This window comes from Dasypus novemcinctus, chromosome 16, assembly GCF_030445035.2.
Source record: "Dasypus novemcinctus isolate mDasNov1 chromosome 16, mDasNov1.1.hap2, whole genome shotgun sequence".
NCBI lineage: Eukaryota > Metazoa > Chordata > Mammalia > Cingulata > Dasypodidae > Dasypus > Dasypus novemcinctus.
Genome location: NC_080688.1, coordinates 97,068,674 through 97,089,499, shown reverse-complemented (window position 1 = coordinate 97,089,499; position 20,826 = coordinate 97,068,674). Strand labels below are relative to the sequence as shown.

General features: G+C 41.3%; 2 protein-coding genes across 2 annotated transcripts in view; both read right to left on the bottom strand.

The window, feature by feature from the left end:
• ADNP2 (ADNP homeobox 2) overlaps positions 1 to 6,488 on the bottom strand; it is a 51,006-nt gene extending 44,518 nt beyond the window's left edge. The window contains exon 1 of the mRNA XM_071208605.1: positions 6,358 to 6,488. Within this exon, the coding sequence (XP_071064706.1) occupies positions 6,358 to 6,395 (38 nt within the window). The 5' untranslated portion in view covers positions 6,396 to 6,488. The remainder of the gene's footprint in view (positions 1 to 6,357) is intronic.
• The window catches only part of LOC131273727 (nuclear transport factor 2-like), a 69,417-nt gene continuing 54,948 nt past the window's right edge, over positions 6,358 to 20,826 (bottom strand). The window contains exon 4 of the mRNA XM_071208606.1: positions 6,358 to 6,488. Coding sequence (XP_071064707.1) covers positions 6,417 to 6,488 — 72 coding nt within the window. The 3' untranslated portion in view covers positions 6,358 to 6,416. The remainder of the gene's footprint in view (positions 6,489 to 20,826) is intronic.

Sequence of the window (20,826 nt, the reverse complement as noted above, 5' to 3'; positions counted from 1 at the left end):
ACTAGGTAGGGTCTCCTGACTTAAGAATTCTTTTTCTGAGGAAATCAATGTCGTACCTTTTCTTGAGAATTCGTCTTTAAGTAAGATCTATTCCATGTTTTGGAAGGAAAGGGTTAATTGTATACATTTGTATAAACTCTCTAGTAAAATTTTGCCCAGATTTTTAAAAAGTGAAGCAGTATTTATTTTATTTCTCAAAATGGGTGAAAACATGGAGTAGAAGCTTTCCATATGGCTTTGGCTTTTCGTCCATTGAGTCAACAAACATGGAAACCTCTTGTGTTTAGATGTGGTGAGGGACAGTGGCACACGGGAGGGAAGGAAGGGCAACCCTGCCTTCAGGAAGCTTACGGCATAGTAAGTGAGGTAAAGTATGCAGGCAAACACCTACTTTTAAAATGCTTTCCAGTCTTCTATCAGCTCCCCACCTTCCTTAACGACCATCCCATACCTTTCCCACTTGATTGAAGCTCTCTTGGCCACACCTGCCCCTCCCTGAGTTTTCGTTTTCACCAGAAGACCACGTCTCCTCTTTCATCCAGACTTGACCTCCCTCAATCTTCCCATCCCCTACCTACATTTCTACTTCAACATCCATCCTAGCTTTGTATCTAGTGTCAGAGGAAGAGGTGTGCGCCATGTTGAAAGCCAGTCCATCTAACTACCTGTGCCTTGGAGCTTGGCCTCTTATCCTCTTCAGAATCTTACTCTACCAGTCGTCCCTGCTTTTATAATGGCAGCTTCTCCCACTCTACGGTGTCTTCCACTCAGGTTAGCCCAGTAACTTTTTAAAATGCACTAAATATGTCTGAATTACTTAAATTACACTGTTCAATGATGGGCTGATGTTGCTTGACAAGTTTGCTTGTTTCCTATGGGAATATTAGGCCACTGAAGGAAAGTTTGCACTTTATCTTTGTCTATACTCATGATTATGAGTTACATGGTAAATGGGCATGAAAATCTTCTTTATCATCCTTTGGAAAATTATGGGTATGATGAAAAGTAAAGTTAAAGCCTTCCAGCCTCCCCTAAATAAATCTGCCTTGATCCATACTGAGGTCCTCTCCAATGCCTCATTCTGTTTTATCACATTTCTCAAAAAAACAATCACTGTGTCCACCTCTTCCACTCCCTTTTGCTCCTTACCTTTGTGCTCTCTCATCCCCACCCTCACCAATCCGCAGAAACTCCTCAGTCACCAGTGGCCTCCTACTTGTTGAACTCAAGCACGGATTTCAGGCCTTACCTTTCGGGACCCAGTCTTTCGTCGTAAATAAGGACTACTCCCTCTTTGTGAATCTCTTCACTCCCTTACAACCTCCCCCAAAATGCTCATTCATCTCCTTCAATCTCTCTGTCCCCTCTCCTTCCTCTTCCTCAGCTCATGCCTTCAATGTTGATGTTCTCCAAGATTCTGTCCACTCTCATTCATTTATTCAACAAATGTTTACCACCCACCTATGTACAAGGAACTGGAAACTCAATGCCTTTTATTTTATTGCTCTGTACACCCTCCATTATTAATCTCAGTCACAGATTCAAATCTCATTAGTTCAATAGTTGATGAATTCCAAATCAATTTTTTTCTCCTCTTTCCTAAGTTTATTTTTCTGGCTGCTGATTGCATGGCTCCACTTGAGTGTCCCACAACACTTAACATTCCCAATGTTGAGAATTCTGTTCATCGTCTACGTCCCTCAGCAACCTGTCTTCAATCTCCTTTTTCTTAGTTTCCCATCTCCAGTTCCCCAATTTTACATCCTAAGTAGTTACTGAATCTTTTCCCTCATCTTCAGGCTTACTGCCGCTGTCTGTGTTCAGGTCCTTGTCTCTTGCCCATAATGTTGCCACAGGCTCCTGACCCACCTCCCATCTTGAGACCCTCGACTTCTCTGGTCAGCCTCTTTAGTGACCTGTCTAAAAGCAAACATGACCATATTATTCCCTTTCTTAAGACCCATCAGCCATTTTAAATCTCCAAAAGGATCAAGCCTAGAGTGTCAGCCTGGCACACGAAGCACTCCAAGATGGCACAGTCCCCAGCCCCAGCCTTTGCTTCCCACAAGCATGAACCCATGTGTGTTCATGGAGCTCCCTTCCTCCCCACTCCCTGAACTAATTTCTATCCCATTGTCATTCCAGGCTGAGCTCGGCAGGTCCCTGTCCAGGAAGATCTCCCTGACTGCCTCTCCCTGACTCCATACACATATCCCTGATGCCTAGGGGTTTTTAATAGATACACATAAATATAATATAAATCAATATTTTAATAAATATAAATGATAGAATATAATTTTAATAAATATTCAATGGTCTAAGTTTTTTCCCTCACATCTTATTATGAAAAATGGCAAACATACAGAAAAGTTGAAATAATTGTACAGTGAACACCATTACTGTTTTCGTTTTCCTGGCCACTAAAGCAAGAACCATGCAACATGGGTTGGCTTAAACGATGGGAATATATTGGCTTAGGGTTTTGAAGCTAGGAGAAGTCCAAGTCAAGGTGTCATGAAAGCATTGCTTTCTCCTAGAAGGCTGTGGGATTCTGGAGTGGGGTGCCAGCAACCCTGGGTCCTTGGCTCTTCTGCCTCATGGTGATGTCCCTGGCAGTGCACACAGTGGCCTCTCCTGCCTTCTCCCTTCTCTTCCAGGCTGCTCCCTCTGTGGCTTTACTATCGGACTCACTCTGCTTAGCAAAGACTCCAGTAAACCAGATTAAAACCCAACCTGATGCATTTGGGCCATACCTTAACTTAGGGGTTCTTAACCAGGGGTCTGTGGAAAGATTTCAGGGTGTCCGTGAGCTTGAATTGAAAAAATCAACTTACTATCTTTATTTCCTCTGACTTCTGATGTTGAGTGTCATAGAACTATCTGCCACTACATTCTGAGAAGGGGTCCATGGAACAAAAAAAGTTAAGAACCCCTGCCTTCACTGAAAGAACATTTTGAAGAGATCTTATTTACAATGTCCTGTGTCCATACCCAAAGGAATGGATGAAGTTTAAGAACACGTTTTTCTGGGGTACATAACTCCAAGCCACTACAATCACTTAAATCTTAAAATTAACATCTTGCTTTATTTGCTTTGTCACACACCTAAGCAAACATCCATCTCTCAAACCATTGTGTTTTGTGTTTTTTTTTTGTTTTTTGTTTTTGTATATTCAAAGAAAACCCTTCATCCTCAACCCTGTGGCATGGATAGCTAGTGGATGACATTTAAAAGTCCAGCCAAAAGCTTTGCTATTGAAAGCACAGGCCCTCCCCATTGCAGGGAAAAGGAGCAGAATGTCCTAGTGGGCTTCTTCAAGATAATTTTTAAAGACTCAGTAAAGTGTAAGACAGGGATGTGATCAAATCAGTCACACAGAAGTTAGACCTAAAGGGCTCACCTCCCCTGCAGGTCACAGCCCAAGCAAGCTTGTTCTGCCTCCTCTCAGCCGCAGGCAGAGCGCCACCTGCTCAGGCAGTGCGGGTGAAGAGGCTTCCCGTTCGTTCTAGAAGTGAAGGCATCCCATGCTGACCATTCCCCACTCTCTCATCTGCTTCCCCCTATAATCAGCATTCCCATTTCTAAGCTAAAGTCCAAGAAAATTGCCAACGCCGGCTCAGAACCTGACGATGCTGGTCCACAGGCACCAGGTGCAAATTAGAAGGTGGGGCAGGGGAGGGGGGGCACGTGCAGCCCCGAAGCCCTGGCTTGCCAGAGAAAGCGCCTTTGCGTGTTTAAAACAGCGCTTCCCTTCCCCAGCAGCCTCACCCGGGACCAGGGTGCAGGGAGGGTGAGACGTGGACTGGGTTCTGACTCCACGCCCCACCTCAGCTCACCCCTCCCGTCTGTGCCTGCTGCTCGACTATGCTCGCAGCCCTGACTGACCCACACCCACACAGAAAACCACATTTGCTTGTCTCCAGTGAAATAAATCAATAAAATTAAATTTAGAACTATCCAAGAAAACCTGATAATGAAAGAAACTTTGCTTGGATAAAGTGGACATTTTATAAAGTAGAATCACCACCACTTACCCAATGGTGTTTTGTCTTATTCAGGTAAAATTTAAGTTTAAATAGCCTCCCTCCCCTACTCTGTTAATGCTGACTCGTGGGAGGAAAAACTGGCATATTCAATATACTCTTGCCTTCCCAAATTTCAGCTGCTAAATATCAGATCTGCTACACGAGTTGAAGAAATGGTTCTTAAAACCAACTTTCTTACAGGAGTTAATGGAATTTTATCTAAGCCAAATACCATCACATATTTATTTATTTGAAACCTCACCAACTTTCACTTTTAATAGCTCTAGTGTAATATTTTGTACAAGTTAACTTTGAAAAAGGGTCAAAACTATGGTTTTCCTGAAAAGATCCAATTTAAAGAAACAGTGGCTCTGTCATTTTCGGTCAGTTATGAAACATGACTTTGGGATTTAAGAGTTTTCAACTTTGAGTTTTATCATGTGTGTCGCATTGAGCTTGCTTTAAGAACAAAGCTTTGTTTTTCTTTGGTCCATGAACCCATTTCTATTTGTGTGAGTTCTCTTAGTGATGTTTGTTTCCTGCTTGGAAGCCCCTTATCTAAATTTGGAGCCTAAATCCATTTTCACAACCAAATTAACAAGAGGGTGAAGAGATGCTGCAGTTACTAATTTTTAGTAATGTTTTTAAATGTGGGGAGGAGGAATGAGGCCACAAACATAGGAACTCTTAAATAGGTAAAATAAGTACAAACACAGAATCCCAGCCTCCTTTTTTTGACTATGTTGCAAGTAATTGAAACCCAGTGAATTAGAATTGGTTCTGCAACACTAGTCTGCAACATGATAGCCATTTTCTTACTAGGTTGATAAAGGCTGATTAGTAGCTAGGATGGGTTGTGTTTGTAGCAATCACTGTTCTGTAGACCTATGATCTGAATAAAATGAGGACTTCATATGTTTCTTGTCACTCCTACTTGAACAAAAACAAACTTCTTTAAAAAAAAAAGTACAACTTAAAGTAACATCAATTTCCAGATAGTTCATTCATTCAACAGATATTTGACTCCTTAATAAAGAACCACTTCTCATATTTGTGATGTATGGTAGTAAAGAGAACAGAATAAGCCCTTCAAAGAGTCCTTGAGAATCTTTTTTTAAAAGTACATTCCCCTATTTTTCTCTTTGGTTTTCTTGTTAATCATAGCAGGGAATATATACTATTCTTCAAATTGGTTTTTTTCCTCTTATGTAATAATGGAAGCCAAAAAATTCACATTTCTTAAAACAGTCCTTAAATGTACTCTTGAACTTCTTACTGAAACAATGCTTGGTACTCTAATACATTATAGACTATATTTATGTAATGTTTAGAATGACATATTAATAATCTGTTAAAAATTAAATTTAGTCTAAATTTAGTCTATGAAATTTCTATAGAACACCATGTGCTCTTGTCTTTCTTTCCTCTACCCTACATATTTTTTGGCCTATCTACTAAGTGCCAGAAAAACAGTGATGAGTGGAAAGCAAAGACTTAATTCCTGCTTTCTTGGAGCTTAGAGTCTAGTGGGGGAGAAACTCATCAGTGAAATAATTACACAAATGAAAGTATAATTATAAATGGAAGTAAAGGCTACTATGAAAGATAACTCAATATGCACCTGTGACCCAGAAACTGAATTTAGACTAGCAGTCTTAAAGAAGAGTCCTGAAGACACTTAGCCTGGGGTCAAGAGGATAAATAGACACTAACAGACCAAAGTGAGAGGCGGCAGGGGTGGGGGTAGGACAGAGCAGATCTTTCCAAGAGAGGAAATAGCACCTGCCAAAGCCCTATGCCTGGAAGGAGTGTGACACAGTCAGATTGCTGAAGAAACCAGAATAACTGAAATGTAGACAAGAAGAAGAAAGGTAGGAGGAAGCAAGGGACCCAACCATGAAGCCATTTTGGTCTTTTAAAGACTAATGAGAAGCCATTGAACTGTTTTCAGTGGGTGGGCTGATAGGATCAGATATGCATTTGAAGGGACAGAATGGTCTGCAATGGAGAAGAAGGCTGTGAGTGAGATATCAAGGATGGTCAGAGGGAAACACTGGAAAGAGAGGAACACTTATGGTAGGAAATCCAAGGACTGGTCCTCATCATATTGAGTGTGGCTGTTGAGACCTCTGGGTGTTAATATTGGGCAGATAATTGGAAATACAGGTATATATATAAGAAGAGAACCTGGGATAGAAAAATAAATTTCACTGTGATAAAAATATCTTAGTTTGCTAGAGCTGCTATGACAAATACCACACAATGGATTGGTTTAAACAACAAGAATATATCGGCTCATGGTTTTGGAGGCCAAAGGTCTCATATCAGTACCTTGACAAGGCCATGCGTCCTCTCGGAGTTGGTAGCATTCTGGTGAGGGTAGTCCTCAGTCACATGGCGATGTCTTCGGCATCCTCCAGTGGCTTTCTCTGACTTGGCTTCTCTGACGGCATTTGAGTTTCCTGTTAGCAAAGCCTCCAGTCACACATTTCAGGCCCACCTTCACTCGGTTTGGCTGCACCTGAACTTCTTCAAAGATCCTATTCACAAATGAGTCTGAACCCTGACTCACCTAAACATAGTCAAAGATACTGTTCACAAGTGGTCCACATCTACAAGACACGGATTAAGGTCAAGAACACATCTTTTACAGGTTACATGATTCAATCCCCAACCATGGGTGATAATTAAAGCTGTGAATATGAATGAGAAGGCACACAGAGTGAGAGTAATTGTTGAACGGAAAATAAAGGAATGTACTAGATGGAGGCTGCTTCTTAAGGTCACTTCCACACTGTGATTCTATTACATTAATACAACAATAAAGTTAAAATACAAATCACTTTGTAGACAACCACCCTCCCACTCCATGCCCATACTAACAAGGTTATTATACCAAATAAAATAGTGGAGGCTTGCAAATTGTACAGTTTGTGTTATTATATAATTGACAAACCATTAAAATTCATAATAATAGAAAATAATTCTAGAAATAAGCTCTTCAGAAGAAAATTTTCACATTTGTTCATTAAAATTATCTAGATAGGTATTGCAAAACTACTAGAAGGATAAGGCGTGGCATGACATATGACCACAGTATAATTTAGCTTATAGTGGTGAACACAACCAAATAATCAGTGGAAAAACAATGTGCTATGAGAACAGTAGGAGGACTGATTAGCCTAGGCAGATAGTGTAAAGGGGCTTCCCATGGGAAATGTCTGTGCCAAAAGCAGTGGGATAGTGCAGACGTCTCTAAGCGAAGATAGTGAGAAGACTATTCCAGGCAGAAGAAATGGCTTCTTCCAAGGCCAGAAGGGAAAAGAGAGCATGGCATATTACAGAAACTAAGAGAACTTCAATGTGATTACCAGTACAAGGGAGAGGCTAGAAAACCAATCAGAGACCTATCATGCTCAGTTACAGAGGAAAAATTTATTCCAAGAGCAATGGGGATCCACTGAAGGGTTTAAAGCAAGGGGATGGTGTAAATAAGTATATGCTTTGGAAAGGTCACTCCAGCTTCATTTTTTAGAACTTGCAGACTAATTTCATAGATGTTTTCAGACAATTTCATAATCCACACAAATTCAATTTATCATGTAAAAATAAGTGAAATGAGAACAAACAGAGGCTATTCAGATCTTGCTATAGCAAGGGAGTCAGCTACCATCACTTGCATTTGGCAGAGACTTAAAAGTAGGGGAGTGGGAGGTTTATAGTGAAAAAAGGAAAGCCTTCACATATCGGGTACTGGACTGGTGATTGTTGGTCTGGGTAAGCTGAAGATAAGCTAAATAGAAACAAATCATCTTATGTTGAATTGTAGCTCCCAAAAAAACATGTTGAATCCTAACACCTAGTACCTTTGAATGTGCCATTATTGGGAAATAGGGACATTGCAGATGGAATTAAAATGAAGTCATACTGGCTTTTTCTCAATGGGTTTTTCATCAGTACACCTGTGTCATGAAAACCATCACTAAATCGTAAGCCAAAGTGGGAAAGGAAAAGACATATCATTAGACAAATGGATTCGGGCAAGTCCACTATTACTGGCCACCTGATCTGCACATGTGGTGGTTCGACAAAACCACTGAAAAATTTGAGAAGGAGGCTGCTGAGATGGGAAAAGTCTCCTTCAAGTATGCCTGGGGCTTGGAGAACTGAACATGAGCATGGTATCACCACTGATAGTTTCCAGGGAAAATTTGAGACCAGCAGGAAGTATGTGACCATCACTGATGTCCCAGGATTTTGAAAACCATTAAAACAAAGTTTAATGAGAAACCCATGTCTTCTTTTGAAAGGTAAACCCTGAATTACTTAGGCAAAAGACTTGGAGTTGCCCATACTCTATTTCTGGTGTTCCATCTGCTGACATTTGATAGTTCAGGAAGAACTATACATTAATAGTGATTGCTGCAGAGATTGTGGACCAGAAATTGTCATATATGTTCTGTCCATTGTATGTCTATATATTCAGTCTCTCAGCCCTCTCCAACCCCCCAATTTTGGTATCCTCTTGCTTGCAAGAGGTTGACCAATTCAGGGAAGGTTGGAGATCCAAATCTTCACAGATTGGGCATGTCCAATTAGCCCCATAGTCAAATGTATTGCATAATTCTCTTGACGTTTTTGCTGTTTTATCATAGTAGTGATTATCTGATGAGAGAGCAGCTGCACAGAAACATTTAAGACTGGATAGAAAGCAACAGACCAGCACCATGATTGCTATGACAAAAACAAGAACAATTAATAGATCTTGTAAGATGCTTCAGAACCAGGAACCCCAATTGCCCAATACTGGCCAAGAGAACAAATCCCATAGGCCATTAGCATCTATCTTAGAGAACCAAGTAATTTTCCCTTAAGTGATATAATGCCTGTTCTACCTTGCCTGTTTCATTGATTCAAATACAGCAAGAAGTATTAGAAGTGGCACAGATACTGCCATGACTAACCAACAAGAAGTCTAGGGCAATGCCATTGTCCATCATTACTCATGAGTTGACTCTGGTCTGTAGTCCATCTTGGGCAGAGGTGCTATCATTTGTAAATTCTGTTATTACTCTTAGAGTCATCATTTCTCCTACAGATTCCATTGCCAAAGCCACTTGATCTCCCAAAGCCTTGCCTTCAGGAGCAGCTTCATTCCAGGAAATCATTAGTGATAATTTAGATAACTGCTTGCACCTGCCTATGGAATGCAGGTTCTGTGCCTGTCAGCTGTTTCCCTGGAGAAATTTGGTGCCCAGAGTGGTTTTTGAGAAACAAAACCTTAAGGATGAGATTTCTGAGTTGGTTCTGGGGTTTTTGGAATTGTTTCTCTATTCTGATCAAATTCAAAGGCACTAAAACCTCTACTTCCAATTATCAAGAAGGCACTGATAGTCCATCGTATGAATTGGTAATAGAGATACACAAAATATTGCCATTGGCTACTGCTACTCAAATGCTTATAAGAAGCAAGGCTCTGAGTGAGAGTGAATGTGATACTTTAACAGAATTTTGTGGCATTAGAAATCATAATGACATTGGCTGGTTGTTCCTAAACATACCAGATACAGTTCTTAAAGAAATTCTTTAAATTCCCAGCTGAAGCACCACAGGAAGGACATGAAAGTTTCTATGTGTGCTTTGAAAGAAACTCTTATTTCGTGTAGCCACAGACTTGGAATTTCTGAAAACCAGACCTAAAGTCTGGTGTGAGTAATCGAATGAAAAATTGAATATTCCCAAACTTGCAGGTATCTTCTGTTAAAGCACTGATTGGTCAGAAATGGCATCCTGGAAATTGGAATGGGGACACATGGACAGATAATGATGATGGCAGGGACATTGAAACCCTAGATTCTTCTGAGTGCAAAGGTCTGCCCTGAGGAAACAGCTCTCCAGCCTCTAACTGAAGAGGTTAACCCTGATTAACCTGTAACCATCTCTCCTGAGGAAATAGCCTTCTCTCCTCTGTGGAGATTAACCCAGTTTCACCAGATAAAACTACAAAGGAAATGCCTTGAGGCAGCTGGTTTGTAAGACACTTCTAATTCTTTTGGCAACTCACCTCAACCCCTCTTTTCTTCCAGACCTATAACTAGACTGAAGTCCCAACAGGTCCCAAAAGGAGGGACGAAGAGAGACCCAGTAGAAGGTACACTACACTCTAAAAGAATTGCGTAATTTTTCCAATTTATATGGACAGAACTCAGGGAAATATGTGTAGAAATGGAGAATAAGGGTGTGGGGTAAGGATGGATGTAACATAAAGTTGGGTCAAGTTGAATTTATTGACATGGAACCCTAAGCAGATATTCTGGATTCAGTGTTATAGCTGGAGGGGTTAGCAAGGGCTCTAACAGTTTGTGTGGGTGGTTGGCTGAAGGATGGACCAAAAGGTGCCCAACTGAGACTGAAATGCCAGAACTGCCCTGGTGTATTGTAGATGAGGGGATCCAAAGGCTTAGAGAGACTGGAATCTAAAGTGGATCCATTGTGTAAGACCTGCTCACTCACCCCAGGAATGTCCAGAGGACACATTTTCACCAGGACTGTGAGGAATAAATTTGTGAAGAGCTCTGTGGTTGTTCTTCTTGAAGATCAGATAGAATTGTAGAAACTGCTGTCACTGATCTTAGATGCTTAAACAAAATGGGGATGATCAATTTCTGGGTTGGCAGAAGCCAAGTGTTAACACTTAGATCCCACAAACAAGCTGGGCTTGGCTACCAAAATGGACAGCAGACTCAAAGCAGCAATCGAAATACTCTGACTTGCAGAGACCTATGGTGTTGACTAGTAGATCATGGGGTACCTAGAAGTAAAGCAGAAGAGTTCTAAGTCAAGTGAAAAAAAAGTCTAACTTTAATCACAAAAACAGAGACACAGCCCTTCAATCAATTCCCAGATTTGAGAGTTTACAGACCCAGAGCCCCTTGATTGAAGGGACAGCTGGGTCCCCTTGGCAAAAGTCCCTGCTATGCTACCAAAAATTTATAGTGTTAATCTTCCTCCTAGCTTTCCCCAAAGGGACATATGGCCTTTTACCAGGGCAAGTGCACAGTAAAGAAAAGGAACTGATCAACCATTTCAGGGATTATTAGACACTGGCTTGGAAGTGACATTAATTCCAGGAGACCCAGATGTCACTGTGATTCACAAAGAGTAGGGGCTCATGGAGGTGAAGTGATCAATGGGGTTTTAGCTCAAGTTCATCTCATAGTGAGTTCCGTGTGTCCCTGGACCCATTCTGTGGTTATTTCCCCAGTTCCGGAACACATAATTGAAATAGACATACTCAGCAGCTGGTAGAATCCCCATATTGCTTGCCTGACTTGTTGAGTGAGGGTATTATGGTAGTGGAAGCTTCTACAGTTGCCCCCTACTTAGCAAAGTAGTAAATCAAAAGCAATACCAGATTCCTGGAGGAACTGCACAGATTAGCACCTCCATCAAGGAGGATGCAGGTGGGGTAATTTCTATCTCCGCCCCATTAGACTCTCCTATTTGGCCTGTGCAGAAAACAGATGGATCTTGGAGGATGACATGGATAAACTTAACCAGGTGGTGACTCCAATTGCATATGTATATCCTATCGGTTTCCCTGGAGAACCCAACTAATACACTTACAGACATCACTTTGGAGGGCATGCAGTCCTGCTGACACCTTCATTTTGAACTTCTGACCTTAGGACAGTAAGAGAATAAGTTTCCGTGTTTTAAGCCACCCACAGTGTGGTCCTTTGCACAGCCCTAGGATCAAGCTCATCACCCTTATCTCTGCAGGCCCAGCAGTGGTTAGGGCTTCTTGCTGTGGCTAGCCTTTGCCACTATCCTAAATCCACCCATGGGAAGCAGATGTGGCTTGAACAATTGAGCTCCCACCTACCACATGGGAGGTCCTGGGTTCAGTTCCCCATGCCTCCTAAGGAAGACAAGCAAGACAGTGAGCTGATGAACGGTCTGGTGAGGCAAACTGATGCAACAAGATGGTGCAACAAGAGACAGGGAGGAAAACATAATGAGAGACACAACAAAGCAGGCAGCAGAGGTGGCTCAAGCGGTTAGGTGCCTCACTCCCACACAGGAGGCCCTGGGTTTGGTTCCCAGTGCCTCTTAAAAGGAAGACAGCATATAACAAACAGACAGCAAGTGCAAACAAGGGGGTGGGGAGACAGAAAACAAATCTTAAAAAAAAACCACCCACACTTCTGCAAACAGCCTTTGACTATGCCAACTGTTTTCCAGCCAGGACAGTGACTGCTACAGACCTTGTTACAGATTTCAAATCTTCACTGGTCAGGTAACAAATCCCAGAGCACCATCTACGGTTACCAAATACTCTGTCAGTCAGGGTTCAGTCAGGAGAAGAGAAATCATTCTATTAATACAAAATGTAGAGGCTTACAAAACTTTGAAAGATCTGGGAAAGTAAAGACCAGGAAAAGTCACTGCTATCATTAAGGAAATTGGGATTACAGGAGTCAAAGGCAGCAGCCGGCAGGGACCTCAGCTACTTGCAGTGCCAAAGAAATGGTTCAGGAGACCCCCGGAAGCCTCTGGCAGAACTCAAGCCTCCTGTGAGCCAAAGACACACGCTTGCCTGTCACTGCCTTCCAACGGCCACGCCAGGGCTTTTCTCACTGTCACTGCCTTCCAACGGCCACGCCAGGGCTTTTCTCACTGTCACTGCCTTCCAACGGCCACGCCAGGGCTTTTCTCGCTGTCAGAACTGGAACCTGCTAGGAAAGCATCCTGGTAAGCACCGTTCCCAGGCTTCCAGCCCCTAAAATTTAGGTGGAAGCACAGAAGGGAGCGCCAATGAATGCGGATGGCCAAACCAAAGTAATATCCTGCATATTACTGTTCTTAGTCTATTATTCTTAAATCATTGGTCTGAGTTCTGAGAAAATGAATAAACAATAAATAAATATCAACAGGAAAACAAATCTATCATGTTTAGTACAACTTGCGTGCTTTATTCCCCATAAACTTGTTTCTTTTTTTACATTGCATTATATAGACATATTTTATTTAATAAAATCATCCTAATAGAATTAAATAACACCATATGTCATTGTTAAAGAATGACTATACTTACACATCTCAGTCACTTGAACATGCTTTTGAAACTTTAGATGAAGCATTTCTTGCCAAACCATTTTAGTAATATATCTTAGATTGATACCACCAAAAATAAATGAAATACTAACACAGAAGGAATTTCATATAACAAAGTTATTTCAGAGAGTTAAGAATTTATCTTACCAGGTGCAATGGATGTGTCATGATGATGGGAGAGAGTGTTGCTGTGGGGGGAGTGGGGGGCGGGGGCGGTGGGGTTGAATGGGACCTCATATTTTTCATAATGTAATTAAAATAAATAAATAAATAAATAATTTTTTTAAAAAAAGAATTTATTTTCTCTTTGAATGGACTGACCATTGTTCAGAAAACAAAGCAAAAAAGGAATATGAATTTTATGATTTAGTAAAGTAACTTGATATTTCAACAAAAGCATAAGTTGCCAACATTTAAACATATGGATAGAGTTTCCCTTAACTAAATTTCAGATTTAAAGTCACATTTACGGGAAACGGACTTGGCCCAGTGGTTAGGGCATCCGTCTACCACATGGGAGGTCCACGGTTCAAACCCCGGGCCTCCTTGACCTGTGTGGAGCTGGCCCATGCGCAGTGCTGATGCGCTCAAGGAGTGCTGCCCCACGCAGGGGTGTCCCCCGTGTAGGGGAGCCCCATGCAAAGGAGTGCACCCCATAAGGATGTTCCCTGGGTAGGGGAGCCCCATGCACAAGGAGTGTACCCCGTAAGGAGAGCCGCCCAGCGCGAAAGAACGTGCAGCCTGCCCAGGAATGGCGCTGCCCACACTTCCCGTGCCGCTGACGACAACAGAAGCGGACAAAGAAACAAGACGCAGCAAATAGACACAGAGAACAGACAACGGGGGGGGGGGGTTTAAATAAATAAATAAATCTTTTAAAAAATAAAGTCACATTTACTATGAGAAAAAAATTTTTTTATGTAAAAACCTTATAATATGTGGTAAGATTAGAGAGAATTGTGGGAAGATGCCAGAACAGGAAGTTCCAGGAAAAAGTCCCTGTAAAACTGGCAGGAACTGTCTGAATCAGCTATTTCCAAACTCTGGAGTCTAGTGGAACACTGTAGCATCTAGGGATGAATTCAAGGAAGAGGCTGGTCAACTGTAAATGGGAGTGAATTTCACCCTCTGAGCAGTGACACCATCCCCCACCTCCCAGACGCATGCCAGGCAAGAGTGGGGGGACTGCAGTTGGGGCTCCTGGTGCAGGGGGCCAGGACCGCGGTAAGGACCTAGTCCTCCAAAATCCAAGGCGCGTGTGTGCCCTGGTTATTGGTCACAGCTTTTGATCAACTACTTCAAATCACTGGGGGCCAGCTCTAAGGGCAGCTATTGTTCCAATCCCTCCCAGGCAAAAGGGGCAGAGGAGTCTTAAAGAGGCAGTTTTTCCCACTATTCTCTTTCTATTCCCCATTTGGGAGAAAAATACATTTGAAAATTACAGACTGATGGCTCAAGCCCTCAAAAGAACAATGACAACAACAACAAAACAATCTAGCAAGCCCAGAAGAGTAGGACCTAGATTTCCAGAATTATAACATGATAGAATGTCCAATTCTCAACAAAAATTACAAATCACACAAAGAAGCAGTAAAGTATGACCCATTTACAGGAAAAAAAGAATTTGCCAGAAACCATCCCTGAGGAAGGACATACATTGCAAATATTAGCCAAAGACTTTAAATGAATGGGCTTAAATATGTTCAATGAGCAAAAGGAATTCATATAAAAAGAACTAATAGACATTGGCAAAACATTGTCCGAACAAAATAATGGGATGGTGTTCTGAGTGTAGTGAGGAGCTGTGTGAAATGACAGCTTCCCGCTGAACTGAGCAAGATACATCAGTCCAGAGAAGGACTCAGACGAGTCCATCCTGATGAGTAAATAAGGATTTATTAGGAGGTTTACATGGGGTCCCTGTTGTCAGCAGTGGAAGGAGAGAAGACAGTTCCAGGCTCAATCATCTGTGCCTAGTGAGAAGCTGGTAGGTTTTTTATCATGAAATAAGCATAACTCCAAAAAAAAAATGCAGCACTTTGATCAAGATTAAAGGTACATATATTAAATGCTTATCAAGGCATGCAGGGGTGTATGACTTGGATATTCTATACTTACACTTCTCAGTCACTTGAACATGCTTTTGACTTCTAGAGAATGCTTCTTTGACTACAGTTCTTGGTTTACATGAGCAGGGAAAGATTGGATAGTTACAGTTTTACTGACTTTAAGACCTACTTATTCTCAGGCAATTGCTTCCTGAGGCATGTCTTAGGACCAGCTGAAACTAGCTTGCAGTTTAATTTAAGGAGAAGGTAGTAAGAATTGGGGGATGTTAAGTTACCTATGCCACAGAGAGAAATGAAAAAAGGAACCAAACAAAAATTTTGGAGTTGCAAAGTACAGTAACTGAAATGACAAACTCATTAGAAGGAGTCAACAGAAGATTTGAACAGATAGAAGAAGAATCTGCAAATTTGAAGACAAGAAAATTGAAATTATCCAATATGTGAGAAGCAGAAAGGGAACTTAAAAAAAATGAAGGAAAGTGAACAGAACCTGAGGAATGTGTGAGAAATCATCATGTATACCAACATATGCATCATTGGAGTCCCAGAAGGACAAAGGAGAGAGTAAGAAGCAGAAAAAGAGAAAGAGAGAGAAGTAACTTGTCACATACAAGGAATATCCAATATAATTGACAGCAGATTACTCATCAGAAAGCATGAAGGCCAGAAATTGGTGGGATGGCATATATAAAGTCCTTAGAGAAATAAACTGTCAATGATAAATTCTATATCTGACAAAATTATCTTTCAAAAAATGAAGGAGAATGCTTCTGGTCTAACAAGATGGTGACGTAAGATTCTGTTCCCAACAGGATTAAGAAATAGGAAAAACTGGCAGAGCCATCTTCCTCCAAACTATGGAAAAAGGTAAGGGGTTGCAGTACCTCGTCAAGGAACAAAACAAGAAAACTCACCTTTAAAAGCAGTAAGGAAAGCTTGTGGCAGTCTTGGTGGCTCTCCTAGTACCCCACGCCAAGCAGAGTGTGGAGCAAGCCTGCACTCCCATTGTGGGAACCTAGACCTTTTCCAGAGGGAGGAAAGTAACCCCTATGCGCAGACAGGGTGCCTGTATGTCCCTGCCAGTCTAGTGGTGACAGTCTGAAAGACTGAACCAGGAAACTCGTTTGAGGCTCACCCTCTCAGAACTTCCCTGCAGTCAGAAGCACCTTGCAGACAGCTAAAGCAAGGTAAGAAATAGTTAAGTTGAAATGACAACTTCAAAGGCAAAGGATTATCTTACCTTAAATCATAGAAGAGAGCACCCAGGTGGGAGAGAAAAAATATTTCATAGGGAGTAGAGGGGGCACTGAATTCCTGTAAATGGGAGAATTCCTATGGTCAAAAGGAAGCACAAGTCCAGGACAAGAATCAGGCTCAGAAAAGATGGAGAGCCCTGTACTTCACATTCATTCTAAGGGAAAACATTTCAATTTGAAATACTGTGAATGGTGTTTTTTTCCACTGGTTTATTTGTTTTTATTAGCTTCTGGCATTTAAGAAAATATCTGCCATATCACAAACTGTATACAAATGTAAGGAACAGTTCAGGGACTAAATCTCAGAGCTAACATTTTAAAATATTAAAATGCGTAGCATGCAATGAAAGATTACAAGACAAAGAAACTAGAAATGATGGCCCATCCAGTGGAACAAGATAAAAATCTAGACACCATCAATGAAGAAGACCAGGCTTTGGACAGATAAAAAACTATTTAGAAAATGAACTTCAATATGCTCAAGGAGATAAAAGAAAACATAGAGAATGAGCTAGAGGATATCAGGCAAATAATGAATGAAACAATATGAGAATCTCAATAAAGATACAAAAATTTTATAAAAGAACCAAAGAGATATAGTGGAATCAAAGACCAAAATAATTGAAATGAAAAATTTCTGTAAGATTTCAACAGCAGATTGGAGCTGGCAGAAGAAAGAATCAGTGAAGTTGAAGATATATATGACGGTTGAAATGATACAGCTAAAAAAAAGAATGTAGAAAAACTAAATGAGCCTCAGAGAAATATGGGACACCATCAAACATACCAATATACTCATTATGAGAATCCCAGAAAGAAAAGAAAGAAAGAACAGGGAGAAGGGCTATTCAAAGAAATAATGGCAGGAAAATTCCCAAGTCTAACAAAAGACATGAATATGCAAATTCAGGAAGACCAATGAACCCAAAAGGTGATAAACTCAAAGACAGCCATGCCTGACATACTAGTCAAATTGTCAAATGCCAAGGGCAAACAGAGAGTTCTAAAAGCTGCAAGAGATGCTGCATGCAAGGAGTGCCAGTCCATGCAGGGATGCTCCCACATAAGGGTGCCCCTCCCACAAGGATTGGTCCCTATACAAGGAGAGCCATCCCTCACAAAACTACAGCCTACCCAGGAGTGGTGCCACACACGGTGAGCTGACTCAGCATGATGATGCAACAGAAAGAGACACAGATCGCCAGTGCCACCTGATGAGAATACAAGCAGACACAAAAGAACACACAGCGAATGGACACAGAGAGCAGACAATGGGGGGGGGGGGAGAAATAAATAAATAAATCTTTTTTAAAAATTAAAAAATAAAAGTTGCAAGAGAAAAGCAATTTGTTTTGTACAAGGGAGTACCAGTATTAAATGCCAAATTCTCATAAGAAGTATGGGGGCAAGAAGGCAGTAAGGAATAGCTCCATGGGCAGCTACTACTACCACTGGGCTGGACTGAGCTGGAGCTCACCTGCACAGAGCATTTCCCAAGACAGGAGAAAAGCCATGATCCTCTGACCAAGCTATAGGGACAAAGAATACCTTTCCTATCTACTTTCTCAATAGTCAGATCTGCCAGTAGGCCTCAGACTTTGGGAATAGAAGAGGGTTTAGGACACCAGTGGAAGGCTACACACCATGCAGAAGAGAGAGGGGCAAAGGAAAGGAGTCTCAGCTGATGAAAAATATCTGAGTAGAGCTGCAGCAGCTGCCACTGGCGCCCATCCCCCCACCTTCAGAACAAACAACACTGGGTCCTCCAGCCCCTGGCCAGCAGCTACAGACTGAGGTGGTTTCAGGGGTCCTCTTCCCAAAGAAGGAGGAGAGAGAGGGACAGAGCCTGTGGCAAATTTAAATTTTGGTCAGTGAACTTGGTCTGCTCTTTCAGAGGGGTCTCATACTTCCAGGTCAGGTGGGGACACAACATTGTTTTCCCTGAGGGCCAGCAGAAAGCTAAAGATAATTTGCCTTTTCAAACACCCTCCCTACTATGCTGGGCTGGTTGATGAGGACTCAGAGGGCAGGGGAGTGCAGCCGCCAAGGAAGGAGAGCAGCTTCTGAGAAAGTTTAATTGTGAGGCTTGGCCCACTCTGAGGACATTGCCTCTACACCTCCCACCTGGGCAAGGTTATAGTGAATGCATTCCCCCCTAACATCTGGTGTCTGAGCTGAGAAGTCTGCCAAAGAGCTCCATTGGCTGGCAGACCAGGAAAGTGAAGAAAAAGAAGTTGAAAAATAATAAATAAATAAATAAGGCAATCAGGTGCATTTACTGTCCCCCTCCTGAAGGTCCTTGGAAACTTGCCTGCACCCCATTACTGGGTCCTTAGCTCTGGTTTGAGCAATTAAACAGGGGCAATCCTAAATATCTACAATAAGTCAAACCAGGCATCAAATAACACTGGTAGTATATAGCTATTTAAAAGTAAATATCTAGGCAAGAGAGAGAAAATGAAGATCACAGTAAACTCACCATAATATTCAGATGCTTAGATATCAGCAAAAATTACAAGCCATATTAAGAAAAAGGAAGATATAACTCAGACAAAGGAACAAATCAAAGCTCCAGATGAGACACACAACTTATAACAAATAAGCAATGATGTTCACACAAATCTCCTAAATCAAATGATGGAGTTGAAGGACAACACGGCTAAATAAATAAAAGACATTAAAAAGACACTGGGAAAGTTTAAAGAAAAATTTGAAACCTTGAACAGAAAAACAGAGCTTATGGGAATGAAAAACACAGTAAGATTAAAAATACAACAGAAGGGAAGCAGATGTGGCTCAACCACTCGGGCACCTGCCTACTACATGGGAGGTCCTGATTTCGGGTCCCAGTGCCTCCTAAAACAAGCCAAGCAGATGCTGCTTCCCACTGCAACAGAGCTAGACACCACCACAACAGAGCTAGATGCTGTCTCCCACCACAATGAGCTAGGTTCCACCCCCACTGCAATAAGCAGAGGGCACAAACCAGCAGAAGCAGCAGCCTACAGAGAGCGGATGTGGCTCAGTCCATTGGGCACTGGCGTTTCATATGGAAGATCACAGGTTCAGTTCCCAGTGCCTCCTGGAGAAGACAAGCAAACAATGAGCAGACAGACAAGTGAACCATCTGGGGTAAGGGGGGATAAAGAAAAATAAGGTAAATAAAAATAAAGTTTTAAAAATGCACAACAGAAATATACAAGGTTTGAAAACATGGAAGAAAGAATCAGCAGTGTAGAGGACAGAATGGCTGAAATTGAAAAGAGAACAGAGAGAGAAAAGAATAGAAAAAAAATTGAATAAGGGCTCAGGGAGCAAAATAATAGAATGAAATGCACCAACATTTGTGCTATGGGAGTTCCAGAGGGAGAAGAGAAGGGAAAAGGAGAAGAAAGAGTATATGAGTAAATAATGGCTGAAATTTTGCAAATTCTCCTTGTGGCAGTTTGAGATTATCTTATGAATCCCAAACAGAGAAAGATTATGTTTGTAAACTAATCTATTCTTCTGGGTAAGATACGCTTTGATTGCATTGAAATCAGTTGATAGGCTGATGATTATATTTCTTGATTAGATTACAGCTGGAGACTTCAACATGCCAATCACATCAATAGATAGAACAACTACTGGATAGAAGATTAACAAGGAAACAGAGAATTTGAACAATATGATAAACAAGTTAGACCTAACAGTATATACAGAACATTGCACCCAAACTCAGTGAGTTATACATTCTTCTCAAGTGCTCATGGATCTTTCTCCAGGATAAATCACATGTTGGGTCACAAAACAGCTCTCAATAAATTTAAAAAGACTGAAGTTCTACAAAGCACCTTCTCTGATAATGGAATGAAGCTGGAAATCAATAACAGTCAGGAAAGGTGAAAATTTGCAAGTATATGGAGGCTAATCTCCATATACACTCCTAAACAATCAGTAGGTCAAAGAAGAAATTGCAAGAGAAATTACTAGATCTCAAGACAAATGAAAATGAGAACACAACTTGCCAAAACGTAGGGTACAGGAAAGGCAGTGCTGAGAGGGAAATTAATATTCCTAAATGCTTATATTAAAAAAGAAAAAAAGAGCTAATAGCAAAGACCTAAGTGAACACCAGTAGGAAGTAGAAAGAGAACAGCAAATAAATCCCAAAGAAAACAGAAAGAACAAATATTAGAGCAGAAATAAAAGAAGTTGAGAAAAAAAAGAGAGGGGGGAGAGAGAGAAAAAAATCAACAAAACCAAAAGCTGGTTCTTTGAGAAAATCAATAAAATCAACCAACCCTTAGCTAGACTAACAAATAACAAATATTTATGCAAATAAATAGAATCAGGATTGAAAGGGAGGACAATTGCAA